The 23,518-nt window shown below is 57.6% G+C and overlaps 1 protein-coding gene across 1 annotated transcript in view; it reads right to left on the bottom strand.

Moving 5' to 3' along the window:
• The window catches only part of ADAMTS10 (ADAM metallopeptidase with thrombospondin type 1 motif 10), a 63,236-nt gene extending 44,170 nt beyond the window's left edge, over nucleotides 1–19,066 (bottom strand). The window contains 3 exon segments of the mRNA XM_048287841.1: nucleotides 258–613; nucleotides 6,366–6,677; nucleotides 19,028–19,066. Coding sequence (XP_048143798.1) covers nucleotides 258–613; nucleotides 6,366–6,453 — 444 coding nt within the window. The 5' untranslated portion in view covers nucleotides 6,454–6,677; nucleotides 19,028–19,066.
• Between the last annotated feature and the right edge of the window lie 4,452 nt (nucleotides 19,067–23,518).

Below are 23,518 nucleotides of genomic sequence, written 5' to 3'. Positions count from 1 at the left end.
GTAACCCCAGAGAGCCAGGATTATCCCATTCCAATCAAAACCAATGGGAAAAGGCCCAGAAACTGGACCAGCAGCGACCCAGGGATCAGGAAGCCCCATGGATGTGACGGGGGATGTCCGCACCCTCCGCCGATTGTGATGCCAGTGTGGGATATTCCCGCTTGCCACCAATCCCAAGCTTTTCCCACCTCACAGATCCACCTGCTGGAGGACCAAAGCTGTTGGCATCACCCCTGGCTGGCCAAAGCCGGACTCACCAGCCCGTTGCAGTTGCTGATGGCCACCTTGGAGCTGAGGTACTGGTCCTGCAGGTGGCCAGCGTAGTGGCAGTCCTCGTGGAAGTCGTGCTGCCAGTCCATGCCATCCCGCTTCCAGTACTCCACAGTGAAGTGCTCGGCCAGCAGGTTGGAGTGCAGGGTCAGGTTGAGCAGGAACTGGGTGTGGTGGGCAGAGACTTTGTAGAAGACCTGCTGCTCCGAGGGCTCGTAGGGCAGGGAGCGCCGGGGCCGCGGCTTCAGCTGCCGGCGCATGTCGAAGGTGAGGAAGTCCCCGTTCTGGTCCACTTGGATGGGGAAGGCGATCTCATAGTGATCCAGGCTGGAGAGGAATTCCTCTGGGGAGGGAAGGACATGCATGGGAATGATGCACGTGGGGATGGCAGCCCGCTGAGGGAGTTGGACACCCAGCAATGCCAGCCTGAGCACGGCCACAGCCAGCGCAGGGTCCTGCCACAGCATTCCAAAAATTGGCATCTCAAGGCTCTGCCCAGCCTGAAGGATCCTTGGGATATTCCCCAACCCTGCAGCCTACAGAGCCTTGGGATAGCAGTTTTTGGAATGCAACTTTTTCCTCTGCAGGTGATGGAGAGGAACAGCCTGGCCCAAAGGGCCTTTCAGGACACCCCGACTGTGGCTCTGGACCTGGACTATCCCAAATCCTTCCATCTCCACTGGGCAGAGGGAATCCAGGTTGTGCAGAGTCCAGCTCTGAGCTTTGGGGGGTTATCTGGACCTGGATCCTTCCAGGAACAGACCCAGCAATGAGGGCTCTTCAACAGGAGGCAGAAGGAGCCTTGGGGTGACAGTGGCTCAGGAGAAAAGTCTCCTGTGGGTTCCTTGGGACATCTGCAGCTGCTGACTCTGAGAACACAAAACCAGCACCACCCCAACCCCCCCATCAGAGCTGCAGGGGCCACAGAGGCACAAAGTCACTGAAATGCCAACCAAATTAGGAGAGAGGGCAACCAGAATTCCCCAAGCCGTGCTGAAAATGAGCAGGAGTGGAAGTCAGACACCCCAAATCCCCAGTCACAGATGTCTGTGACCCCATCCTGCCCTCCCAGCTCCCTGGATGGGTTTTTATCAGCTCAGCCTGGCTCAGCAGCTCCTCTGGGGAGCTCCCTTGAGCTCTGAGCGTGTGCGGTGCCACCCAGGCTGTGACGAGGGCACTGTCCCCAGCCCCTCCACCGGCTGTCCAACAAACTGGCACCCTCCTTTTGGCAAAAACTCCTCCTTTTCAAAGGAAAATGTCCCAGGGGCTGCCAGATTGGATCTGAGCAGAGCTCTGGCTGTGTCTGACAGCCCTCAGCCCCGAGGCTGGGGCTGAAGATGGGAAATATCTGTCTGCTGGAGCTCCTCCTGAACCCCTCGTGCCTGGAGGGTTTGAGCCTCCTGAGCCCTCATGGGAGGGGATTTTCCCTCTGTTCCCTCTGGAAAAGTCTTCCTGTGCTTTTTGCATCCCATTTGCTGTTGTTTCCCGAGAAAACAGGAGGGGCTGGGCTGTTCCGGGGAACTTTGCCTGGCTCCACAGCCCCCACCTGCAAAGCCTTCCCGGCCATCAGAAACTCGGCCAGCTCCAAACTGCACCCTCACCACAGGGCAGCACTGCCGAGTTTCCTTTCCCTCTGTTTTCCAGTGGGGGAGCCTGACAGAGTGCTTTCCTCGGCCACCAGGAACGGGGCAGCCCTTCCACCCTCTGGGGTTAGGGGTGAGCTCCCATCTTTGCTGACCATAAACACTCCTGGCTCCTCTGCCTTGCCAGAATTAATGATTAGGTTTTTAACTTCCAGCTTTCCCTGCATCCCAGCACCTCCCTGTGATGGGGCCGGGCAAACAAGGGCGACTTTTTGCACTTAGAAATGACTTCAGGCTTGGAAAAATTTGCTGTCGGAAGTGTTTTGTTTTCCTTTTTGCCTCTCTGCAGTCCATGTGGGCTTGGAAAAGAGTGAATCAGAGGGTGGTTTGTGCTTGCTGTGGCTACAAAGGGCCTGGGACTCTGGGCTGGAGGCTCTATCCTGACCTGAACAGCGCTTCCAGAAGGAAAAACGTGTCCAGAGCCTGAGGGTGAGGTGGTGTGTGAGAACCTGGTGCTGGTGTAGGGTGGGCACTGCATCTCCTCAGGGATGTCCCTCTGGACACTGAGGCACGGGAAGAGCCCAAGAGCAGTGCCCTGCATCACCAAAATGGTTTGGGAAGTGGTGCTGTGGAGTGGGAATGCCACACATGGAAAAAATAATCATGGAATAGAATCATGGAATGGTTTGGGTGGGAAGGGACTTTTAGAGTTCATCCAATTCCACCTCAGCTGTGGGCAGGGACACCTTCCACTGTCCCAGGCTGCTCCAAGCCCCATCCAGCCTAGTCTTGGACACTGCCAGGGATCCAGGGGCAGCCCCAGCTGCTCTGGGAATTCCATCCCAGCCCCTCCTCAGCCTCCCAGGTGGGATATTCTTTCCCAATATCCCACCTCAATGTGACATTCCCAATATCCAGCGTCACACGTGTGACAGCTCTGCTGACAGCCTCGTGTCATGTGGACAACAAAGGGAGACTGTCCAGTGCCACAGGTGCCTCCTTCCTCTGCCCTAAAAGATCAGTCCAGGCTCCAAGAGATTTGGATCTCTCCCTCCCTAACCCCGCATGATCCTCCCAACATCCCACATATTCCCAATCCCCACATTTCCTCACCCCTGCCTTGCTCATGCTCCCCCTATTCCAGCCCTTCCCTCCTGTGCCCTCTGCCCCTCAGGCACTTCCCACTCCATGAGCAGCTCCTGGCCCGGGCTCTGCCCAGCAGGGTCTGCGCTGCAGATAAGCCCTGGCGTTGCCAGAGCCCTGTCAGACCACTGGGAAGGGAGGCCATAAAAAGCCTTTCTCCAGAGAAGCCCGCTCGTGGCTGGGCAGGACACTGGGTACCCCCGGGGGAGTACAGGGAGAGAGCAGGGGGGAAAGCTGGGAAGGAGGAGGGGTGGTCTGGGGAGAGCGGCACCCCAGGGTCCCACTGCCGGTGGCAATGGAGCAGGGATGGCACAGGGAGGGAAAGGAGCAGAGGGGGAGCTGAGCAAAAAGGGGAGAGAGAAGGGGAAATGGAGGAGGGAGGGTTTGTTCCTCTCTCATGAGCTGCTTGGAGCATGGGAAGGAAGCAGAAGCAGGCTGTGGTGCTGGCACCAAAGGGAGTGAGGGGCTGGCAGAGCCCGAGCTGCAGCCCAGACAGGATTCCCGAGGGATGGCTGTGGAGATGCTCTGGGATCCCCTGGTCCAGGCTGCCCTGGCACCGTGGCAGCCTCACTGCATCCTCCAGGGGCCCTTTGTTCACCTGTGAGCTGGGAACAGCGGGATGAGCCCCACCCGATGCTCTGTGAAATGGGAATGTCTGATCCGTCCCCACAGTTACACCAAGGTCCTGCAGGAATTCCCTTTGGATTAAAACCCACCCAGCACTGTGAGCATGAGCTGAATCCTCGGTCAGCTCCCAGAATCCTGCAATGGTTTGGGTTGGACGGGACCTTAAAGCTCATCAAGTCCCACCCCTGCCATGGCAGGGACACCTTCCACTGTCCCAGGCTGCTCCAAGCCCCAATGTCCAGCCTGGCCTTGGGCACTGCCACGGATGGAGCAGCCACAGCTCCTCTGGGAAAGTTGTTCCAACGATTCCAGCTGCTCCCTGAGCTGTTACGAGCTGCACCCTGAGTGTCCAGGCTACCTCTGAACCTCTCTGCTGCCTTGGACAGCCCTTCAGCACCAGGCTGCTGCTCCCCACGAAGATAAATTAGAGCTCAGGGCTGACACCTTAATCTCCCTCCTGCACAAACCAAACACGCTGATGTGGAGTGGTGCACGTGGGGCACGGGAATCCTGCTCCAGAGCGGCCTGCGGCCAGTCCCTGGAGTCGGGGATAACATTGCCCTTCGCTCTCCAGCTGCTCCCAGGAGATAACAGCGCCTCACCCTCTCCAGAGGGCGTTGCGGGGATTAGGAACTGTCCCAGCAGCCGGGAGAGGCGTTGGGTGACATCAACAGCCTGAGGCCAAAACCAGCGCTCTGCCAGCAAGAGGGGCCCCTGGGGCAGCAGGGACTGGGCAGGGACAGGGACCGGGTGGGGGACAGGGACTGGGGAGGGAAAAGGGACTGGGCAGGGGACAGGGACTGGGCAGGGACTGGGACAGGGACCGGGTGGGGGACAGGGACTGGGGAGGGAAAAGGGACTGGGCAGGGGACAGGGACTGGGCAGGGACTGGGACAGGGACAGGGACCGGGTGGGGGACAGGGACTGGGGAGGGACAGGGACAGGGACTGGGGAGGGACAGGGACCGAGTGGGGGGACAGGGACTGGGCAGGGACAGGGTGGGGGACAGGGACTGGGCAGGGACAGGGATTGGGCAGGGACAGGCACTGGGCAGGGACAGGCTGCAGCCCTGGCATGGGATGGGTGCTCCCAGCACACCACATCCACCCCATGGCACCACATCCCAAGAACTCCACGGGCTGGGCCCCATCCCCAGAGCTGCTCAGGGCCTGCTCTAGGGGAGCACAGGTTAATCCCTGTTAATCCCGGGTTTAATGGAGCTGTGTCACCCCATGGAGAGGGGGGTCCCGGTGCTGGGAGCTGGGATGGGGCCGATCTCACAGCGCGTCCCGGTGGGGCTGCACATGGAGCAGAGCATGAACTGATGGGCACGGGAGGCCCAGAGCAGCCCTGCAGGCACTGCCAGAGCCTGTGGAGAGCAGCAGCAGGAACTGGGAGTCCTTCAGATCCCGACCTGCCTGGAGAACGTTCCCAGCTCCCAGCTGGGGCTGGCTGCTCTCCTGGTGCTGCCTGCCCGGGATGCTGAGGGGCTCTGGCTGCGTTTGTCCCTGTTCCCAGCTCTGCTTCTGCAGCCAGCTCATGGCCCTGGGCACCACGGCCGCTCACCAGCCCAGGAATGCCACTGGCTGTGGCTCTGCCAGGGCTGATCTGGGCACGCGAGGGGTGCAGGGTTATGGCTGTGTGACACTGCCAAGGTTTGAACAGCTTGCATGGATAAATCCCCTGCTCCAGGGCTTGCTCCTCGCACCTCTCTCTGGTGCCTGGTGGCAGAGTTCACGCTGCTTCTTAAGGAATAATCCTACAAATATTGCCATTGATCAGTTTAACTCCCCTTTGTTGTCTGTGAGGGTGGTTTGTACTCCAGGTTGGGCTCAAGGCTCCCCCCTCCCCCCCATTTTGCGGCCCCTTCCCTCCTAACCTGGAATAAAATCAGGTGCAAAAGCACAAAGCTCTGGACAAGAGACCCACATTCCCCTGTCCTCGCAGTCCTGAGTGCGACTCTGTGTAAACTCGAGTCCTTCAGACACAGACACACGAGACGGGCACAGACACACTGAAAAAACGCGTGTACAAACCAACAAACCAACCCTGCTCCTCCCGCAGCACGTTCCTGTCCGGGCTCAGCTGGGCAGAGGATTTGGGTGCTCCAGCACCGTCCTCCAGCCCTGGACGTGCCCAGGACCAGGCACACACTGTGCTCCTCCCAGCACAGCCTCTGCTCTCCCGGGGATGTGCTGCTCCCCAGAACGGACCCATCCCCTGCTGCCACCACAGCTCCTTCCTTCCCAAGCCCGACACAGCTCCGGCCTTGCACTGACCCTGCCGCTCTGAATTCCTCCAAAAGCCACCGAGTGCAACACCTGAGAGCAAAACACCTCCATTCCTTGGGGGCTGGCAGAGAACCCCGGCCAGGGGGGCGGGAGGAGCTGGGCAGGATTAGCGCTGGAGGTGTCTCCACTGCTCCCAAAGTCCCTCCCAGGCCAGCATTAGGGTTCTGCCAGCAGCGATGCAGTGGATCCAGCTCCCTTTCCCATGGGTGGATCCAGCAAGGGTGGATCCAGTTCCTCTCCCCACAGGGGAATCCAGTTCTCCTCCCCATGTGTGGATCCAGCTCCTTTTCCCCATGGCTGGATCAAGCTCTTCTCCCCACAAGTGGATCCAGCTCCCCTCCCCAGAAGTGAATCCAACTCCCCTGTCCATGGATGGATCCAGCTCCCCATCCCATCCCATCCCACCCCACCCCACCCCACCCCACCCCACCCCATCCCATCCCACCCATACCTTGTGACTGGAAGGAGTAGCCAGGGAAGGTGCCCACAGCCAGGCCGAGGGTGACCGTCCAGGTGAGGAGCCTCCAAGCTGTGGCCATGGTCAGCGCCGCTCGTGTCGGAGCAGGGAGATCTGTGCCGGCTGGGAGGGCGCTGTCCCCACATGTCTCTCCCTCGGCCACCCCTTATGTCCAGAGAGGAGTCCCGGGTCCCTCCGCAGGCATCCTCGGCCGCTCCGTGCTCTCCCGAGGCTAGCGGGGTGTGGGCAGTGCCAGGCCAGCACTGAGTGGTCAGCACGGGCTCATCCCTGGCACTGGCATTGCCCCTGCGGGTGAAAGGTGGGGATGAGTGAAGGGATGGAGGAGAAGGACACGAGGCGGGCAGGGGAATGAGGAAAGCTGGATCCTGGAGGAGGCAGGAGTGGGATGGAAGGAAAGGAGAAGAGAAGGAAAGGATGGGAGACATTTGAGCATGAATTAACCCCATCGGCTCCTGCTCTGCAGACACTGCACTCCCAGGGGTTCTCCCAGCTGGGATCTATCAGGTACCTGTGGAATGGAGCTCGGGATCAGTGGGAATCCTCGAGGAAGCGCAGCCCCGAGAGTGCCTTGGGTTACTCGATCCCTTAAAGAGAGCAGGAAATAACAGCCTTGGCAGGGGGGTGGTGAGCAGCAACCCAGAAATCCCCTCTGCGGTTTCCCTGGATTTCAAACACACTTCAAGGACTGTCACTGCACTGAGGGGAGAGCTCTGAGTGTACTGGCTGAGCCTAAAAAAGTGATGGAAAACAGAGGACCCATTCAGGGAACTCACTCTCAACCCCATCCACAAATGGATCCCAAGATTCCAATGGCATTTGTTCTTTAAAACGCTTTGCTGATTGCTCCGGTGAAAGATTCCTGGCTGGCAGAGAATTCCCACTCAGTCTGAGGCCATTACACCAAACTCGCATCGTGCTGGGGGCTTGCACAAAACCTGTGGGGTTTTGTTCCTGTCCAGCCATTCCGTGAGTATGGGACGAGTGCAGCACATCCCTCACCTCCCAGAGAATCCCAAATATCCCAGCAGTGGTGCAGCCCTGCAGCCAAACACAAACCTCCCCGCAGAGGGGACAGATAAAGATCTGCAGCAGTGGTGCTGGAACAGGGCTGGGAAAGGCAGGATGAGCTCCCTGAGAAAGGCAGGATGAGCTCCCTGAGAAAGGCAGGATGAGCTCCCTGAGAAAAGCAGGATGAGCTCCCAAGCCTGGGAAGAGGCTGGGGATGGGAGGAGGGTGCTCTTTGCAAAGGTGTCAACAGCCAGGGCCTGTGTGTGGTCCTCATCCCAGTAAAGAAACGCTTGGAATAACATCCTTAACCCCTGCCTTGCTCTGCTCTGGGGTGGTTTAAACAGCCAAGGCTGGGCTGGGCAGAGCTCAGGGCAGAGGATCCGGGTCCTCCTGGGATCTGCTGTGCTCCCCTTCGTGTCCTTATGGGAATCTGAATCCCTGAAAGTGAATTCCTGCTCCTGTTTTCCCATCGTTTCTGTGCCATTTGTGCTGCAGGGGCTCGGAGTGACACCCAGCACAGGCCAGAGGTGGCACAGGGGAGGGACAAATCCAGGAGATCATTCCTGCCCCAAATTTATCATGGAAATCACAGAATGGGTTGGGTTGGGAGGGACCTTAAAGCTCATCTCATTCCACAAGGGCAGGGACACCTTCCACCATCCCAGGCTGCTCCAAGCCCTGTCCAGCCGGGCCTCGGACACTTCCAGGGATCCAGGGGCAGCCACAGCTGCTCTGGGCAACCTCACAGGGAAGGATTTCTTCTTAAAATCTCATCTAAATCTCCCCTCCTTCAGTTTAAAGCCATTAACCTAAATCAATGATTTTTTTCCCTACTAGGCAGAAATGGTGGCAGACGAAACATGCAGCTTTAAACACAACTTGGAGTTGCATAACTTAAAGATTAGGATTTTTCACTGCTCATTTACAGTTAATAATGGCCAAAGATCCTCGGTGAGGCCTCAGCCTGGACTCCCCGGTCCCATCTGGGGCCACTTGCCAGGTTTTCCTCTGCAAAGCCCGGACACAGCATGACGGTGGCCTCCAAAACTGTGCATCCTGCGAGTGGCCCTGAGAATAAACTGCCCGAGGGGGGGAAAACTCCCACCTTGAGCTGCTCCTTTTCCCTGGGACAGGTAACGGGAAGCAGGGAGTGGGGGGAAGAGGCTTGGGGCAGGAATTCTGCCCCGTTGCACCCCCACACGAGGATGCCGAGATCTGGTGACAGCGTCACCTGTGGTGCCACCTGTGGTGCCACCCCTGGGTCGTGGTAGGTGGGGGCTGCTCTGTGCCCGCTCCCAGCTGCAGGAATTGGGCTGGAAAAGGCAGAAGTTGAAAGCAAAGCCCTCTCCTAGGTCAGCATTTTTCGGCATCTCCCTAAAGCTCGAGATTCCAGCTCTTAAATCCTGTCACGGCTCCAAAGCCCACGGAGCTCAGTTCAAGTGTATTTTCTCCTGGGCTTCACAGCGCTGATTTCCCTTGTTTTCCAGCTGTCGAACCCTTTCCCTCCAGGCTCTCGTTGCTTCCCGTGCTCCCCCCGCCTCTCCATGACCCTCGGCGGTGCCCCCGTGGCCCCTGTGCCCTTCCCGGCTGCTCAGCATCCCCCGGAACAGCGGGAGCCGCCGGCGCCAGGAGCCCGCAGCCTTGACCTTGGGGGAAGGAGGCGCGTTCGGAGCAGCACAAGTCGGGAATTACAGCTGCAAAATTCCTGCGGGCCGGGCCGGGGGAAGGGCCCGGCCGCGATCCCTCCCTGCAGGCAGCGGGGAAAACACGGCCCCTTCCCGGCGGTGCTTCATTCCCAAACCCCGAGCAGCAGGAGAAGCAGCCGGAGGAAGGAGCAGAGAGCCGGAGGAGCGCTGGTGCTTCCATCCCTATCAACTTTTCCATAACCTCACTCCGCAGCTTCGCTCCGCGGCCGGACAACCCCGAGGATCGCGGAGCCCCGGCGGGACACGGGAGGGGGGTCCCACGGGCCGGGCTGGGCGAGCTCGGGGACAGCTCGGGGACAGCTCGGGGACACGGGGTGACCTCTCCGGTCTCGTGCCTCCCTCGCTTGGGCCGCTTCCGATTTGCTCCTTCCCAAGGAATTCGTTGTCCTTGGCAGGCTCGGCTCGGGCTGACGCTGCCGGCTCCCGGTGCCAAGGTGGCTTTGGCCGCGTGAACCCGAGGGACGCAGGCGACGGTGCCACCGCAGCGGCCGGGTCACCTCGGCCACCCCAAAAGCCCGCGGGAGGGAAGGGGCTGGGGAAGGAGGGGGGCTGTAAAATCCCAGCTGGAATGAAGCGCAAAGAGAAGAGAAGAAAGAGCGAGGCGGATGGCAACTGTTCCTCATTTCAGCCGCGGCGCTGCAGACAGAATTCCCTGGAAGCTCGGCTGCCTGGCCGGCTCCAGAGGCAGCGCCAGGGGAAGGTAATAGGAAGCAGATGGGCGCTGCTCGGGGCCAAGAGGAAGGTTCAAGGTGCCTCCTAGTGCAGAGAAGAGGAATTTAACTGCTTTTAAAGATGCAGGGCCCGGCGGCTTCCAGGTTTCTCATCCAACTTTTGCAAATTATGAGCTCAGGTGTCCTTTTCCCTTTTTTAAATTTTTTTTTTTTTTTTTGAGGGAGAAATAAATACAAACACAGATTTCTGCTTCCAGCTTGCGCGGGGGGGAGGGAATACTTGCAGTGCACCCCCTGCCAGGCCTTCCACTGACAGCTTCCAGGCATGGGAGCACTGGGAGAACTGGGAGCAGTGGAGAAGTGAGAGCAGCACCCCAGTGGGAGCGCTGGGAACAGTGGGAAAGCAGTGGGAGCAGGACCCCACAGCTGCACCAGCTCAAAGGCATTTCTGGGCTGTGTTATTTTAAGGAATGAAAGCCTCGAGGTTATTTTATCCTTCTGTAAAACAGGGAATTGTCACCACCCCATAACCACACTGGGGCTATCGGGCTTATCGTGGTGCCACATCCCACAGATTGCTCCCTTTTCGGCCCTGGGTGCCCCCTGAGCCTCCCAAGGGGCTGAGCAGCACCTCAGCCCCACAGCAGCCCTGGCAGCCCCTACAAACAGCACCACAGGGATTTCTGCTCCTCCGGCCACTCCAGGCTGGGAGTTGTTCCACCAGGTCAGAGTTTATCTCTGGGGGGAAGAGCTGTGAGCACCGGGCTGGCTCCACAGGCCTCATTTTCTATGGAATCCAAGTTAAACACAGCAGGGACTGCAGGGATCTGTGGCCCAGGGGCTGTGCCAGTGCAGCGAGGGCACTTGGCAGCAGCAGCACCAGGGTTTTCAGGCTTTCCTACCACCCACACAGGTCCCCTGCCACACACAGGGGGCTCTTTCCTGCTGCTGGGGTCCCAGCTGCCCCCCAGGGCACAGAACAGCCCCTTAGTGCAGGTAGCTCCTGGATGCTGATCCCAAAGTCACCTGACACAACAGCCCCCTTGTCACCTGCGGTCACTGTTTCATGGAGGGCCTCAGGTTTTGGCTGTAAACGCTCAGCTGGAATCGACCTTCATCCTTCCAGTGAAGGAATTTTTCCTCATATCCAAGCTGAACATCTCCTGGGGCAACTTGAAGCTGTGTCCTCTCCTCCTGTCCCTGTTCCCTGGGAGCAGAGCCCGACCCCCCCCCCCCCCCCCCCCGCTGCCCCCTCCTGTCAGGGAGTTGTGCAGAGCCACAAGGTCCCCCCTGAGCCTCCTTTGCTCCAGGCTGAGCCCCTTTCCCAGCTCCCTCAGCCGCTCCTGGGGCTCCAGAATCACAGAATCAAAGATTTGTGCATAGAACCATGGAATATCCTGAGCTGGAAGGGACCCTCAGGGATCATCCGGTCCAGCCCCTGGCCCTGCCCGGACACCCCAACAACCCCAGCCTGGGCATCCCTGAGAGCGCTGTCCAAACACTCCTGCAGCTCTGGCAGCCTCGGGGCCGGGCCCATTCCCTGGGGAGCCTGGGCAGTGCCCAGCAGCCTCGGGGGGAAGAACCTTTCCCTGAGCTCCATGCCCAGCCCTGACCCAGCTCCAGCCGTTCCCTGGGCTCCTGTCCCTGTCCCAGAGCAGAGCTCAGCCCCTGCCCCTCCGCCTCCCCTCGGGAGGAGCTGCAGCCCCCAGGAGCCTCCCCTCAGTCTCCTCTGCTGCAGCTGAACGAGCCAAGTGCCCTCAGCCGCTCCTCAGACCCTTCCCCAGCTCCGTGTCCCTCCTTTGGACACTCTCCAACAGCTTTGGACCCTTCTGATCTTGTGGTGCCCAGAGTGCCCCCAGCACTGGAGGTGAGGCTGCCCCAGTGCAGAGCAGAGCGGGACAATCCCTCCCTGGCCCGGGCCATGTTTGAACCCTTCTCATTCTCTCCGCATCTCTGCTCGTCCTCCCCCCTCTCTGCACACCCCAGGGCCCGGCAGGGGCAGGTCCCTCAGAGTTTGTGATGCATTTCTGTGTTTGCTGCTGGCTGGGGGGGTCTCGCCCGCTGCACTCCCCGGGGCTGTGGGTGTTCCGTGCGTGCTCAGCCACCTCCCAGCTCCCTGCTCCCGGCTCCTGGCAGGTTCCTGCACGCTCCTGAGGACGGAATAAACAGCCCCGCTCCCCCCACCAGGCTGCTCCTCCCGCGGCACGGGGTGAGCACGTGGGGGATGCAAAGCTGTCCGAGAGACCTCCCCGGCTTCCAGCAGGAGGAGAACGTCCTGATATTCCCGACAAAACATTTGGCTGGGCTGCCAAGTGGAAAACATGCTGAGCTGCAGATGGCAGAAGTCTTCCCGCAGTCATCTTGCCAGCACGACAGGACTTCCACTGGGAAGTCATTTCTCAGCTGTAGGGGTTAAACCCACAGAAATCAGCATTTTTGCTGCCAGGAGCATCTGCAAGCTGCGAGCAAGGGGTTAAAGTCACAGGTCTGCAGAACACAAAACAAGAACTTGAGCCATAATCTGCTTTGCTGCTCCAAGCGTGGCCTCTCTGGGGCCACGGCGAGTGAAGAATTAGAAACGCGGAGTTATCCCTGTTCCCAGAACGCTGCAGCCTCCAGCCCTGGGATGGTTCCTGCCTGCCCAGCCACCCTCTGGCTGCCCTGCCACCCCTCTGCTCGCCCCTGACACCAATCCCCCCCTGTGCAGTGCCAAGGGCTCCGCCTGTCCATTCCCTGCCGGCACCCTCGGGGCTGGGAGGGGGCCCAGGGCGCTCAGTGCAGCCCCCTTGGCTCGCTCGGGTTGATTCACCTCGCCCCAAGAGCCGTTCTTTGCACTCCCCAGTGACTGCGGGTCCGATTTCAGCTCCCCAGGAGGGGAGATGCCATTCTCACACCGTTCAAATCACATCCGACCCCATCCAAAGGCGCTCCCCAGCAACGCGGGAAATCCAGACTGACACTGCCAGTGTGACCCTGCAAGCTGAGGGGTCTGACCCGGGGTCTCTGTCCCCCTGCCAGCACCCCGGTGCCAGCCTGGGTGCCAGGGGCATTCCCTCCCTGCCTTTGAACCACCAGCTCCCTCTTGCAGGCTCTCCGTGGTGCTCCACACCCGGCCCTGCTGTGCTCTGGCCGGGCACACCCTGCATCCCTTTGTACAGCGACTTCACGGGGCTTTGGGTTCGCTCCAGCACTGTGTGGGAGGAGGGTTTCTTTCAAAAACACGAGAATTGTTTCACAGTCAAATCTATGCAGTGCAATCGTGGTGAGGAAAGGGCTGAATTCCCCCTCGCTTCTCTCCAAAATCTTTAATTTTGCCAGCAAAGGGGCAAAAGAAGCCCATGCCAGAGGCAGGGCAGTGAGAGGAGAGCTGGGAGCAGCGACCTTGCTCTGACACCGCCTGCTTGGCTTTCTGGAAATCCTATCCCTGTGTTACATAAGGATCTGGCCCTATCTGAACGCCGGGGTCATTGCAATTCTCCAAGTGTGGTAAAATGCTCGGAGGTCCTCAGCAGGAAAGCAGCAGGGAAATGCCAGCTCCGATCCTCCTCGGGATGGGGAGCTGGGCCCGGGGCAGGGCTCAGCCCTGCTGGAGCTGCCAAATTCCAGCCGGGTGGAAGGTGGGCACTGAGATTCCCAGTGCTCCCATCCTGGGACTCCCTCTGCTCTAGGGAGAGGACTCCACCAAGCAGGTCCACTCTCAGACGGGACTTATGCAAGAGTTTGGAGCCGCTCCATGTGACCCAGACTTGCTGGCGCTCTGCCACCGCTCTCCTCGCTGGCTCCAGCCAGGCACAGAGCGGCGGGATTAGAAAGAGCCCGGGCAGTCATTAACTGGGTGCCAGTCATTAACGGAGTGCCAGCCATTAACTGAGGGTGCAAGTCATTAACTTACACCAGGGAGTGCCAGTCATTAACTGAGGGTGCAAGTCATTAACGGAGTGCCAGCCATTAACCGAGTGCATCGCCCCGTCACATAGGGCCCTGCCAGTGACACACACATGTCCCAGGAGTGTAGGGACACACGTGTCACCCACATGCAGCCAGGGCACTGCTGCAGCTGCCTGTCTGCGTGGGGATAGGGATATGTGGGGTTTGTATGTGGATTAAAAATGGATACACGTTATCTGCGTGTGATAACACCTTATCAGCATGGGGATACATGTTATCTGCATGTGGATAGACGTTATCTGCACATGGATAACGTTACCTGCACGTTGATAACATGTTATCTGCATGTGGACACACACACCCCACCTGCAGACAGGTCTGATGCCCACACCTGCCTTGTGCTGCCATCCCGTTCCTGCGGATATTCCATGCCCAAATGCCATTTTTGTACGCGGCATCTCCATGGCCACCTCTGCCTCCATGAAATGCTCCCTCTCTGTGGGGTTCAGCACAGCCAGAAGAGAATCCAGAGCTCAGTCCAGAGCTCCATCCAGAGCTCAATCCAGAACTCAATCCAGAACTCAGACCGGAACTCAGTCCGGAACTCAGTCTGGAGCTCTGTCCAGAACTCCATCCAGAGCTCCGTCCAGAGCTCCCGGGCCTGTGCATGGGCAGCTCTCCCTGTGCACCTGCTGCTCCTCCCCGCACGGAGCGGCACCAGGGCTCTGCCAGGAAAGCGCCCCAGGCTCTGGGAAAGGCCGGGAGCGCTCACACCTCGGAGCGGGCAGGGAAGCAGACACTGACCCAGCCACCTGCACCCTGGCACGGCTGGCTCTCCTCTCCATCCCGGCACGGCTGGCTCTCCTCTCCATCCCGGCACGGCTGGCTCTCCTCTCCATCCCGGCAGCGCTGGCTCCCGCAGCTGCCCTCCAGCAGTCCCGGTGCTTACACAACCCACCCCCGCCCGGCGCCGAGCCCCGGGATTGCACAAACACCCTCGTGTGCCAACACCGAGCTCTGCTCACCTGCAGAACCCCCCCGGCCCTCTCCAGGCGGGAGCTGCTCCGTGCTGGGAGTCCCAGCTGAGGCAGGAGCGTGGTTTATGTGGTTTGTGCAGCTGTCACAGCTCTCCCACGCCAAGCATCGCACCTGCAGTTTGGCTCTTCGTCAGCCAGGCTGTAGGACAGGGCCATACCCCAATCACAGAATGGTTTGGGTGAGAAGGGATCTTAAAGCTCATCCAGTGCCACCCCCTGCCATGGCAGGGACACCTCCCACTGTCCCAGAGTGCTCCCAGCCCCATCCAGCCTGGCCTTGGGCACTGCCAGGGATCCAGGGGCAGCCCCAGCTGCTCTGGGCACCCTGTGCCAGGGCCTGCCCACCCTCACAGTCGACAAAGATGTGTCTGGTTATCAGGCTGGAGGGTAAAGTCCCCCACAGCCGCTGTCACCAGGTGCCGCACCTTGTGCCCCCACAGTCTCAGGCTGGAGTTGGAGAACTCCATTGAATTTCCCCAGAAAAGCCTCTGAGGTGACTCCAGCAGAGCTGTGAGAAGCACTGCTGGATCTGCAGTGAGCCCAGGGCTCAGCAGCTCCTTCTGTCACTGTCCCAGCACAGACTCATCCAGCAGTGGCCCAGTCCTGGCCAGGGGGACGGATCCACAGCATGGCCCAGCTCCAGCTCCTTGGGCTGAGCTGGTCCTGCCAGGCTGAATCAAGGAATAAGTGAGGTTGGAAGGGACATGAGGGGGTCTCTGGTCCCATCCCACTCTCAGAACTGGGTTACCTTTGATGCTGGATCAGGACCACCCAGCCCAGGCTGTGCCACGGGGTCACAGGCATGGCTTGGAGGAAATGCAGGGAGCTGTGGAGAGGGACCCTAAAGCAGCAAAGCAAATTTGGACCTCCCTGTCCTCCAGGAAACCAGAACCAGTCAGAGAAGTGACATCGTGGTGACGCAGAGAATGTTCCTTCCACAGCAGGACAAACCAAGAGTGATTTGGTGACAGCCAAAGGAACAACCGGTGCAGGACCATGGGGTCACCCCCAGGCAGTGACCCCGGGGGTCCCCTTGGTGCAGGGCAGTGACTCTGACAGAGGCACCCACAGCCCCAGGACAGGTCACCCCAAGCCAGGGGAGCCCTGCAGGGACAGGGATGCCTCCTGTGGGATGAAGCCTTGCAGAACGCTTCGGCTGTGGAATCCCTCCAGCCCTGACAGACCTGCAGATCATGTCCAGGCTCTGGCTCCTTGGGAGCTCTGGGACTCTGCTGGGCAGAGTTTTTGGGCCCTTTTCCCCTCCCTGTAGGTTCTTTACTCAGGGAAACACAGATGGTGTGGCCCAGATGCAGCTCCTTCCTCTATGGCCAGGGAATGAAGAGTCCCTAACCCTGACAGGACTGAACTCATCCTTTGCACTTTCATTTTGGTCAAAAACCACTTCCCACCGAGGTCACAAATCCCACAGGAGGAGGCGAAGAGTTCACCTGCCAGTTTAGCTCAGTTGGGACCAACATTTAGGAGTGATTGAGTTCAAGAAGATTTGCAGGACTGCACAGGAATAGATTCATTTTAACTCATTTTTCCTTTTAAATTAAGCTACCATGGAAGAGTAGGAAACCCAATATTGGTAATGGGTGATAAACAGAAGTGTAAAGCTGTGCATATCCCACCCTTGGAAGTGTCCAAGGCCCAGCTGGACAGGGCTTGGAGCAATCTGGGATAGTGGAAGGTGTCCCTGCCCATGGGAGAGGGGGAAACTGGATGAGCTGTAAGGTCCCTTCCAACCCAAACCATTCCATGATTCCATGAGAGACACTGAGCAGTCAGACATGGAATATCCCAAGCATTTCCCAGCCTGGGAGGATGCAGAAGGTGAGAGAGGAGCAGCAATGGTGCTGCTGGATGGAGACCCTGCACTTCACACGTGCGCTGATGTTGCTCCGCTGAAGTCGGACGGAACTAAAATATTCCGGCAGTTTCCCAGTGGAGACTCCCCCAATCCTTCAGTCAGCTGCAGACTTCACTGAAGGCCCTCACAGCAACCAAGGTGGGAAAACTGGCTTGGATGGTGTCCCTTTAAACCTCCCTCAGTGCTGGAAAACAAGGCTGTATCCAGGCTGGTGCTTGTCCACGTGTCTCACTCCCCAGTCGCCGCATGAGAGCCGACCTGCTCACAGATTCCCGGGAAATGTTTGTAACTCCTCGCCCTGCAAACATTTCCTGCAGTGGTGGGGTCAAGCGAAGACCTCTGTGCCTTGTGTGTCTTCAGCACATCTGAGCTGCCATCACCCAGCGATTGTTTCTGAAAACGTGACGAGTTTGGTCCCAATTCTGTTTGTTTCAAGCTCATTTTGTGTTAACTCAAGACCGAGGCAGGACAGGACGTGACAAACACATCCTGCGGTGCTCCTGGCTCAGAAGGAATTAATTGCTGGAAACTTGGCCAGAAAAGTGGGGTTTGGAGCTGGGGGTTTCAGATAAGCTGGAGATAAGGGTTTGCATGGGATCATCCCTGGGTGCATCCTGCGCTGAGGGCCTTTCATGCAGCTGCTCCTTTGGGAAGCGGAGCCCAGGCTGTCCCTGGACCAGGATTTCATGGAATGGTGAGAACAGCAGCTCCTCCCCAGCAGTCCCTGGGTGGCCTGAAGCCATGGGTGATAAGAGAGCCTCTCATGTTTCAGGTTTGAGGAGCAGACACTGTTTATGTTGAGCAGCAGCACCTTCCTCCCCTCGGGGCTCCTCTTCATCCCCTCCGCGGCTGCTCAGGCCCGGCTTATCGGGGCCTCCCTGTGCCAAAGGAAACAGCTCGGCCCCCCCAGCCTTATCCGGGCAGAGCTGATTTGCAGGAGATGACAGCACCTTTCCCATTCCACCCCAGGAGCAGCCGCTTGGGGAATGCAGCTGGAGCCGCCCCAAGAGGCGCCGGGAGGTTTTTGGGATGGCAGGAGGAGGAGGGGAGCAGAGGGTGCTGCCCTGGGGCGAAGCAGGAACAGCGGGAGGCTGAGGATGGAGCAACTGGAGCACTCAGCACGTTCCATATATGGAGAAACTTTGGGAACAACCTCCCAAGAACTGGAGGAAGCCTCACCGATGGAGGCATCTCGGAACAGTCCAGGCAAGGCTGTTCCCAACACAGGGAACATCCCGGCGCTGGGAATCACCTGGGCGTCCCACAGAGCATTTTGGGAGACCGGAGGGGAACAAAGACTTCCCAACCCCCTCCTGCCATGCCCAGCCGTGCCCTGCATCCCACCCTGGCACCGCTGGGCGCTGCTAAGGAGAGTAAGACCGAGCACGACCAGAACCAGAGCTCTGGTGGGGCCGAGCCGTGTCCAGCACCGGAGATATCGGCAGGGACTGGGGCAGGAACACAAACGCCCCCTGAGGTTTGCATCTTGACCACAAAACAAAGTCCCCAAAAATGGGCCTCGGTGTGCAGTGTTACATTTTGCTGCAGAGGGTACCTGCCCCCGGCGCAGCTCCGCACTTCCCTCTTGGTTGATTCTTCCCCTCTGGCAGATATTTGCCAAGGTTATTTTATAAACTCCTCTCTATTTATAGCCCAGCTCCTTCAGCTCTAATGAGATAATCTTCTGGCATCTCACCATCACTAATATTTACTTTGATGTTTAAAATAACATCTTCTGAGGGATTGATTTATCTTTTTATAAAAAAATAATTAAAAAAACACCTTTAAAACATAATCAAAGCAAAGAAAGAAATGAGCGGAGCAGTGGGGCCGAGCGCCTGGGGATGCACAAGGAGTCGGTGACACTGCAACTTTTTCAGGGCAGACTCTTTATAAATCCTCTGAGCACATCAGGAGGGAGAGAGGCATTGGCAGCTCCTGAAGATGGAGAGAGAGACAGGGAAAGAGGGAGAGAGAGCGCGGGCTGTGTTTATTCTCAGGAATGAAGGCAGCGAGGAACGCTTCATTCTGCAGCGGGGCTCGGAGCTGCTGCTCTCTGTAACTGAGAGCTTCGCCCCGGGCAGCCCAGCAGAGGAGATTTGGGGTTTAGAGCAGCAAACATTCGATCCCTGGGTTAATGCAATTTAAAAAGTGCAGCCGAGAGGGGCTGGGGGAGGCGGGGGAGCAGCGCACGAGATCCCGGCTCCTGCTGCCTGCAGCCACTTTGAAACACAAGCCTGCGTTTTTATGGAAACTCTGAATGTTGGGGAAGGGTGAACATGGTTTTCATTCTCATAAATGTTTTTCCAGCGTGCAAGGCTCTCCGGGCTCATTCTTTCTCCAGGGAGACGGTTCTGATTTCAAAGAACATTCGCGTTCCCTCCACCCCAGACCACCCCACTCCAACCTCAAAGAGTCTCCTCTGGAAAAATTATTTTAAAGAGCGTTTTACCTTTTCGAGTGCTTTCCCTTCTTTCTTCTTTTTTTTTTTTTTTTTCCCCTTTTAATTCCTTCAGCTTCTCTCTCTCTCTCTCTTTTTTTTTTTCTCTTCTTTTTCCCAGCAGCAGCCAAAAGCTCCTCTCTCCCCCTCAGCCCTGCGCGTGTCAGAAAGTTTCCAGGCTGAGGAGGGTTTGTGTCGCCTTCCTCAAGAACCTTCTTCTGTCAGACCCAGGCAGAGCTGGAGCTGGAGCCTTTGCTAAAAAGTCTCCTTTCAGGAAGTGAGCAGTAATAAGAGAGCGGCTCGGAGGCAGCACATGGATAGGGGCTGCTCGAGAAAAAAAAAAAAAAAAAACCAAAAAAAAAGAAAGAAAGAGGGAGAAAAAAAAAAAAACAACAAACCAACAACTTTGCTCAGGAATTTTGCCAGGATTATCCAAAAGAGAAAAAAAAAAAGGAAAAAAGAAAAAAAAATCCCCAAACCCACAAGGCTGGAAAAGTCCCGCCCTGACTGCTGACATCAGTGCAGAAGGCAGGTCTTGGCTGAAAGAGTATAAAACTAATCAGCCTTTCTGTGGAGGAGCAGGGAGGGAGCTCGGGGCAGCCCTGGAGGCGATGCCGGCGGCTCCCCGGTGGATAAAACATCCCAGGAAAAGCCATAAAGCAGAGAGCCCGTGCTGATAGTGCGGACAAAGCAGATAAAGCAAGCCAGGATTGGTTTTGGTTTGGTTCCCCCCCCACCCCCCCAACAACAAACAGCACCCCCATCCTTCATTTTAACCGGAGCTTTCCAAACGCTTTTAAAAACCCAGGGAGTGTGTGAGGAAATGGCCTGAAAGGCAGCCGTGCTCACAGCAATGGCAGGGATTGGCTTTGAATCGAAAAAAAGCCCTCAAGAACTCGCCGATGTTTTCAGAAGTCCCTTCCCTCTGCAGTTACATCATTCGGGCCCCGCTGGCTCCGCTGATCCCGGCATTCTCCTGTCCTGCTGCCACCGTGGAGTGTCCCACCGAGGACAACCCACCTCCAAAGTGGAGAATAAGCACTGGAAGTAACCAAATGCTGCTTCTTTCCAAACAACCCCCGCGCAGGACACCTCAGAGATCAGCAACAATGAAAGGCAGGAGCTCATTTCCTCCTCCCTTCTGAAGGCGGCTCTGGGATTCCAAAGCTGAGTTTGGGAGCCTCGGTGGAGAGAGAATTACCTGGCAGTGCCGCAAATGTTGGAAAAAGGAGCCTTTCCGAGCTGCCCTGCTTTTCCCTGGGAAGAGAGAGGGGCCCTGGGGAAAGGATGGAAGCGCCAGGGTGTGGATGGACCTCCAGCCTGAGCCCTCTCTGGGGACAGAGCAACCCCAAAACCACCCCGGAGGTGCCTTTTCTTCCAGGAGGATTTGAATGAAGAGTTAAGGGGTGCGAAGTTGCCAGGGGGAGATGTAACATATATAAATATATTATATATATGTATTAAAGCAAACTCCCTGAACCTGAGACCCCAGCAGGGGATTGCAGGGGGGGCTCCGGGGCAGTGAGAGGGGATTTGCAGCCCTGGGCACTTGGCGTGGATGCCAGGACAGCCCCTGCAGCCTCGTGTCCTGCCGTGACCCTTCCAGGCACAGCCAGCGCCAAAGCCACGGGAGCTCCTGGCCACGGTCCCTGGTGCCACCCAGGCTGCCCCTGCACCAGCCTGCAGCCACCAGACCGTGAGATGGGGATGGAGAAAGAAAAAAGCCTCAAAGGCCTGGCCAGCTCCATGTCCTGATGGGATGCTGGCCTGAAAAAAACAAACCAAAGGGATGAAGGAAAAAGCAAGAAGCTGTGGTATTTTTGTGGCGGATCCTCCTGGATCCTCTGCTGTCAGCAAAGCAGGATGAACCTGAGCAGGAGTTGTGCCAGCCGTAATTCATGTTCTGACATGAGTTTGTTTAAAGCCTTTTCTGGAGCCCTCTGAATGCCCCTCCTGGGATGGAGCAGCAGCAGGAGGTGCCCAGGAGGGACCTCCTGAGTCCCCCAGCATTTTGTGCTGCCTGGAAGGTTTGCTGATCCGAATAGCCCTGAAAAAACAAGGAAAACATCCTTTGCTCCCAGGAGGAGCTGGCTGAGGGTGGGAGATCACAGCCCCCAGCTCCACTCCAGCCACTCTCTCTGTCCAGACTGGAAAGGGCTGGCTCTGCACTGGAAAACTGAGTTCAAAGGGACTGGGATTGATTGCTGGGCTGGATTTTGGGCCAGTTCCCTGGCTGGGTGGACAGAGTGGTTTCCTTCCTCCCCAGGCCACGCTGGCCATTGTCTGAGCCCCCAGAGCACACCCAGAAAAGAGCAACTGAACAAAATATTTGGGGTTTAATTGAATGGTGCTGCTGCTGGCCAAGGGAAAACTAATTGCTGCGAGCGTGGCCCGGTGCCATTCCAGGGGTGTTCTGTCTGCTGGAGCTGGTCTCAAACACACTCAGCGTGGAATGAACAGGGACTGAGGGGCAGATTCCCAGTTTTCCTTCCCCGGAGAGTGGCTCTGTTCTGCCAGACCCTTTGGAAAACTTCTTTTCCGTTGATTTGCAGAATTTCCAGTCCCTCCTGGGTGGTAAATACAGAGTTAGAGACTCCTGACTTAAAAGGCAAATTCCCCCAACCCAGCACTGCTCCGAGAACCCTCAGATTTGCACCAGACCAGCTCCAAAACCGGGCTTTACTCCAGTCTTGACCTGTCTCTGAGGAGGGGATGGAGCTGCACAACCCTCACAAGCCAAGACCTCCATCACCTGCACAAATCCTGGAAAACAGGGAATGGTAAAAAGACCAGAGGCTCACAGCAAAGAGGAGGAGGTGATAAATAGCATAAAGAATAGGAATTTTCAGTCCCTAAGGTCGCTAGAAAGTTTATTTTCCAGATGAGTTTGGTATTAGAAACCGCCTGAAAATCTGCCTGAAAAAATGGTTTTGCAGGCAAGAAACAACCCCCAAATTTCATCTCCAAAATCACCCAGCTCCTTCCTCCCCCTAGGATGAGGAGACAAGGCTGAATTTCCAGCAGATATTTGAAATCCTCGCTGTCTGGGGCGGGGGGATGGAGAGGAGAGTGCCTGGCTCCGGGAGCAGCCCGGGGACACTGCACCCTCCTGTGGCTGCACGGAGCGTGCCGGGTCCGGCCGGGATGCTGGGATCCCTCCGGGATGCTGGAAACGCCCTGGGGTGATGGAAACCCCACTGGGATGATGGAAACCCTCCGGGATGCTGGAATCCCTGCTAGGATGATGGAAACTCTGCCAGGATGACGGAAATGCCGGGGGGATGATGGAAACCCCACTGGGATGATCAAAACCCTGCCAGGATGATGGAAACCCCATTGGGATGATGGAACCCCCACTGGGATGATGGAAACCCTGCTGAGATGATGGAGACCCCGCTGAGATGATGGAAACCCTGCTGGGATGCTGGGAACCCTGCCAGGATGATGGAAACCCCATTGGGATGATGGAAACCTCAGGGGGATGATGGAAACCCTGCCAGGATGATGGGAACCTTCCGGGATGATGGAAACCCCACTGAGATGCTGGAAACCCCAGGGGGATGATGGAAACACCCTGGGATGATGGAAACCCCACTGGGATGACAGAAACCTCACTGGGATGATGGAATCCCTGCTGGGATGATGGGAACCCTGCCAGGATGATGGAAACACCGGGGGGATGATGGAAACCCCACTGGGATGATCAAAACCCTGCCAGGATGATGGAAACCCCACTGGGATGATGGAAACCCCACTGGGATGATCAAAACCCTGCCAGGATGATGGAAACCCCACTGGGATGATGGAAACCCCACTGGGATGATGGAAGCCTCAGGGGGATGATGGAAACCCTGCCAGGATGATGGGAACCTTCCGGGATGATGGAAACCCCACTGGGATGCTGGAAACCCCGGGGGGATGATGGAAACCTCACCAGGATGATGGAAACCCTGCTGAGATGATGGAAACACCCTGGGATGATGGAAATCCCCTGGGATGATGGCCTGAACCCCAGGGAAGCACAAAGACCGACACTTCCAGGCTGATTTGGCGCTTCCCGGTGGTGCTGGATGACGCCCAGCGCATCCACCCCGCACGGCACCGAGGCCAGGGCTCATTTGAAGGCTTGAAAAGGCTGCAGACTCCGTCTCAGCTGCCATTAGGACGCACAGGGAACGGTGCTGAGGCGTGATGGGGTAATTCTGTGTAAGCATTCTGTACATAAAATGAAATATTCTCCCTCCCTTGCTATGTCTGAACTGCAGGGCCTGGGCAGAGTTCCCAGCTCTGGCTCTACATCACAGCCTGGCCCCAAGTCCATGTTGGGACAAGCTCCTTGGCCACAGACTCACCCTTTTTATGGCTGTTCAGCACCCAACACAACAAAGCTCCATTCAGCCCTTCAGCTACTGCAGCAATAAACAAAGTGCTCGGCTTTGTTTGGAGCCCAGAGGCTGCAGGTTGAGAACCTGCGAGCAAAACAAAGGGGTTTGTTTTTCCACG

The sequence above is a fragment of the Corvus hawaiiensis genome, chromosome 28, assembly GCF_020740725.1.
Source record: "Corvus hawaiiensis isolate bCorHaw1 chromosome 28, bCorHaw1.pri.cur, whole genome shotgun sequence".
Lineage (NCBI taxonomy): Eukaryota > Metazoa > Chordata > Aves > Passeriformes > Corvidae > Corvus > Corvus hawaiiensis.
Note: the sequence above shows the minus strand (reverse complement) of the source record. Positions and strands in the feature narration are given on the sequence as shown.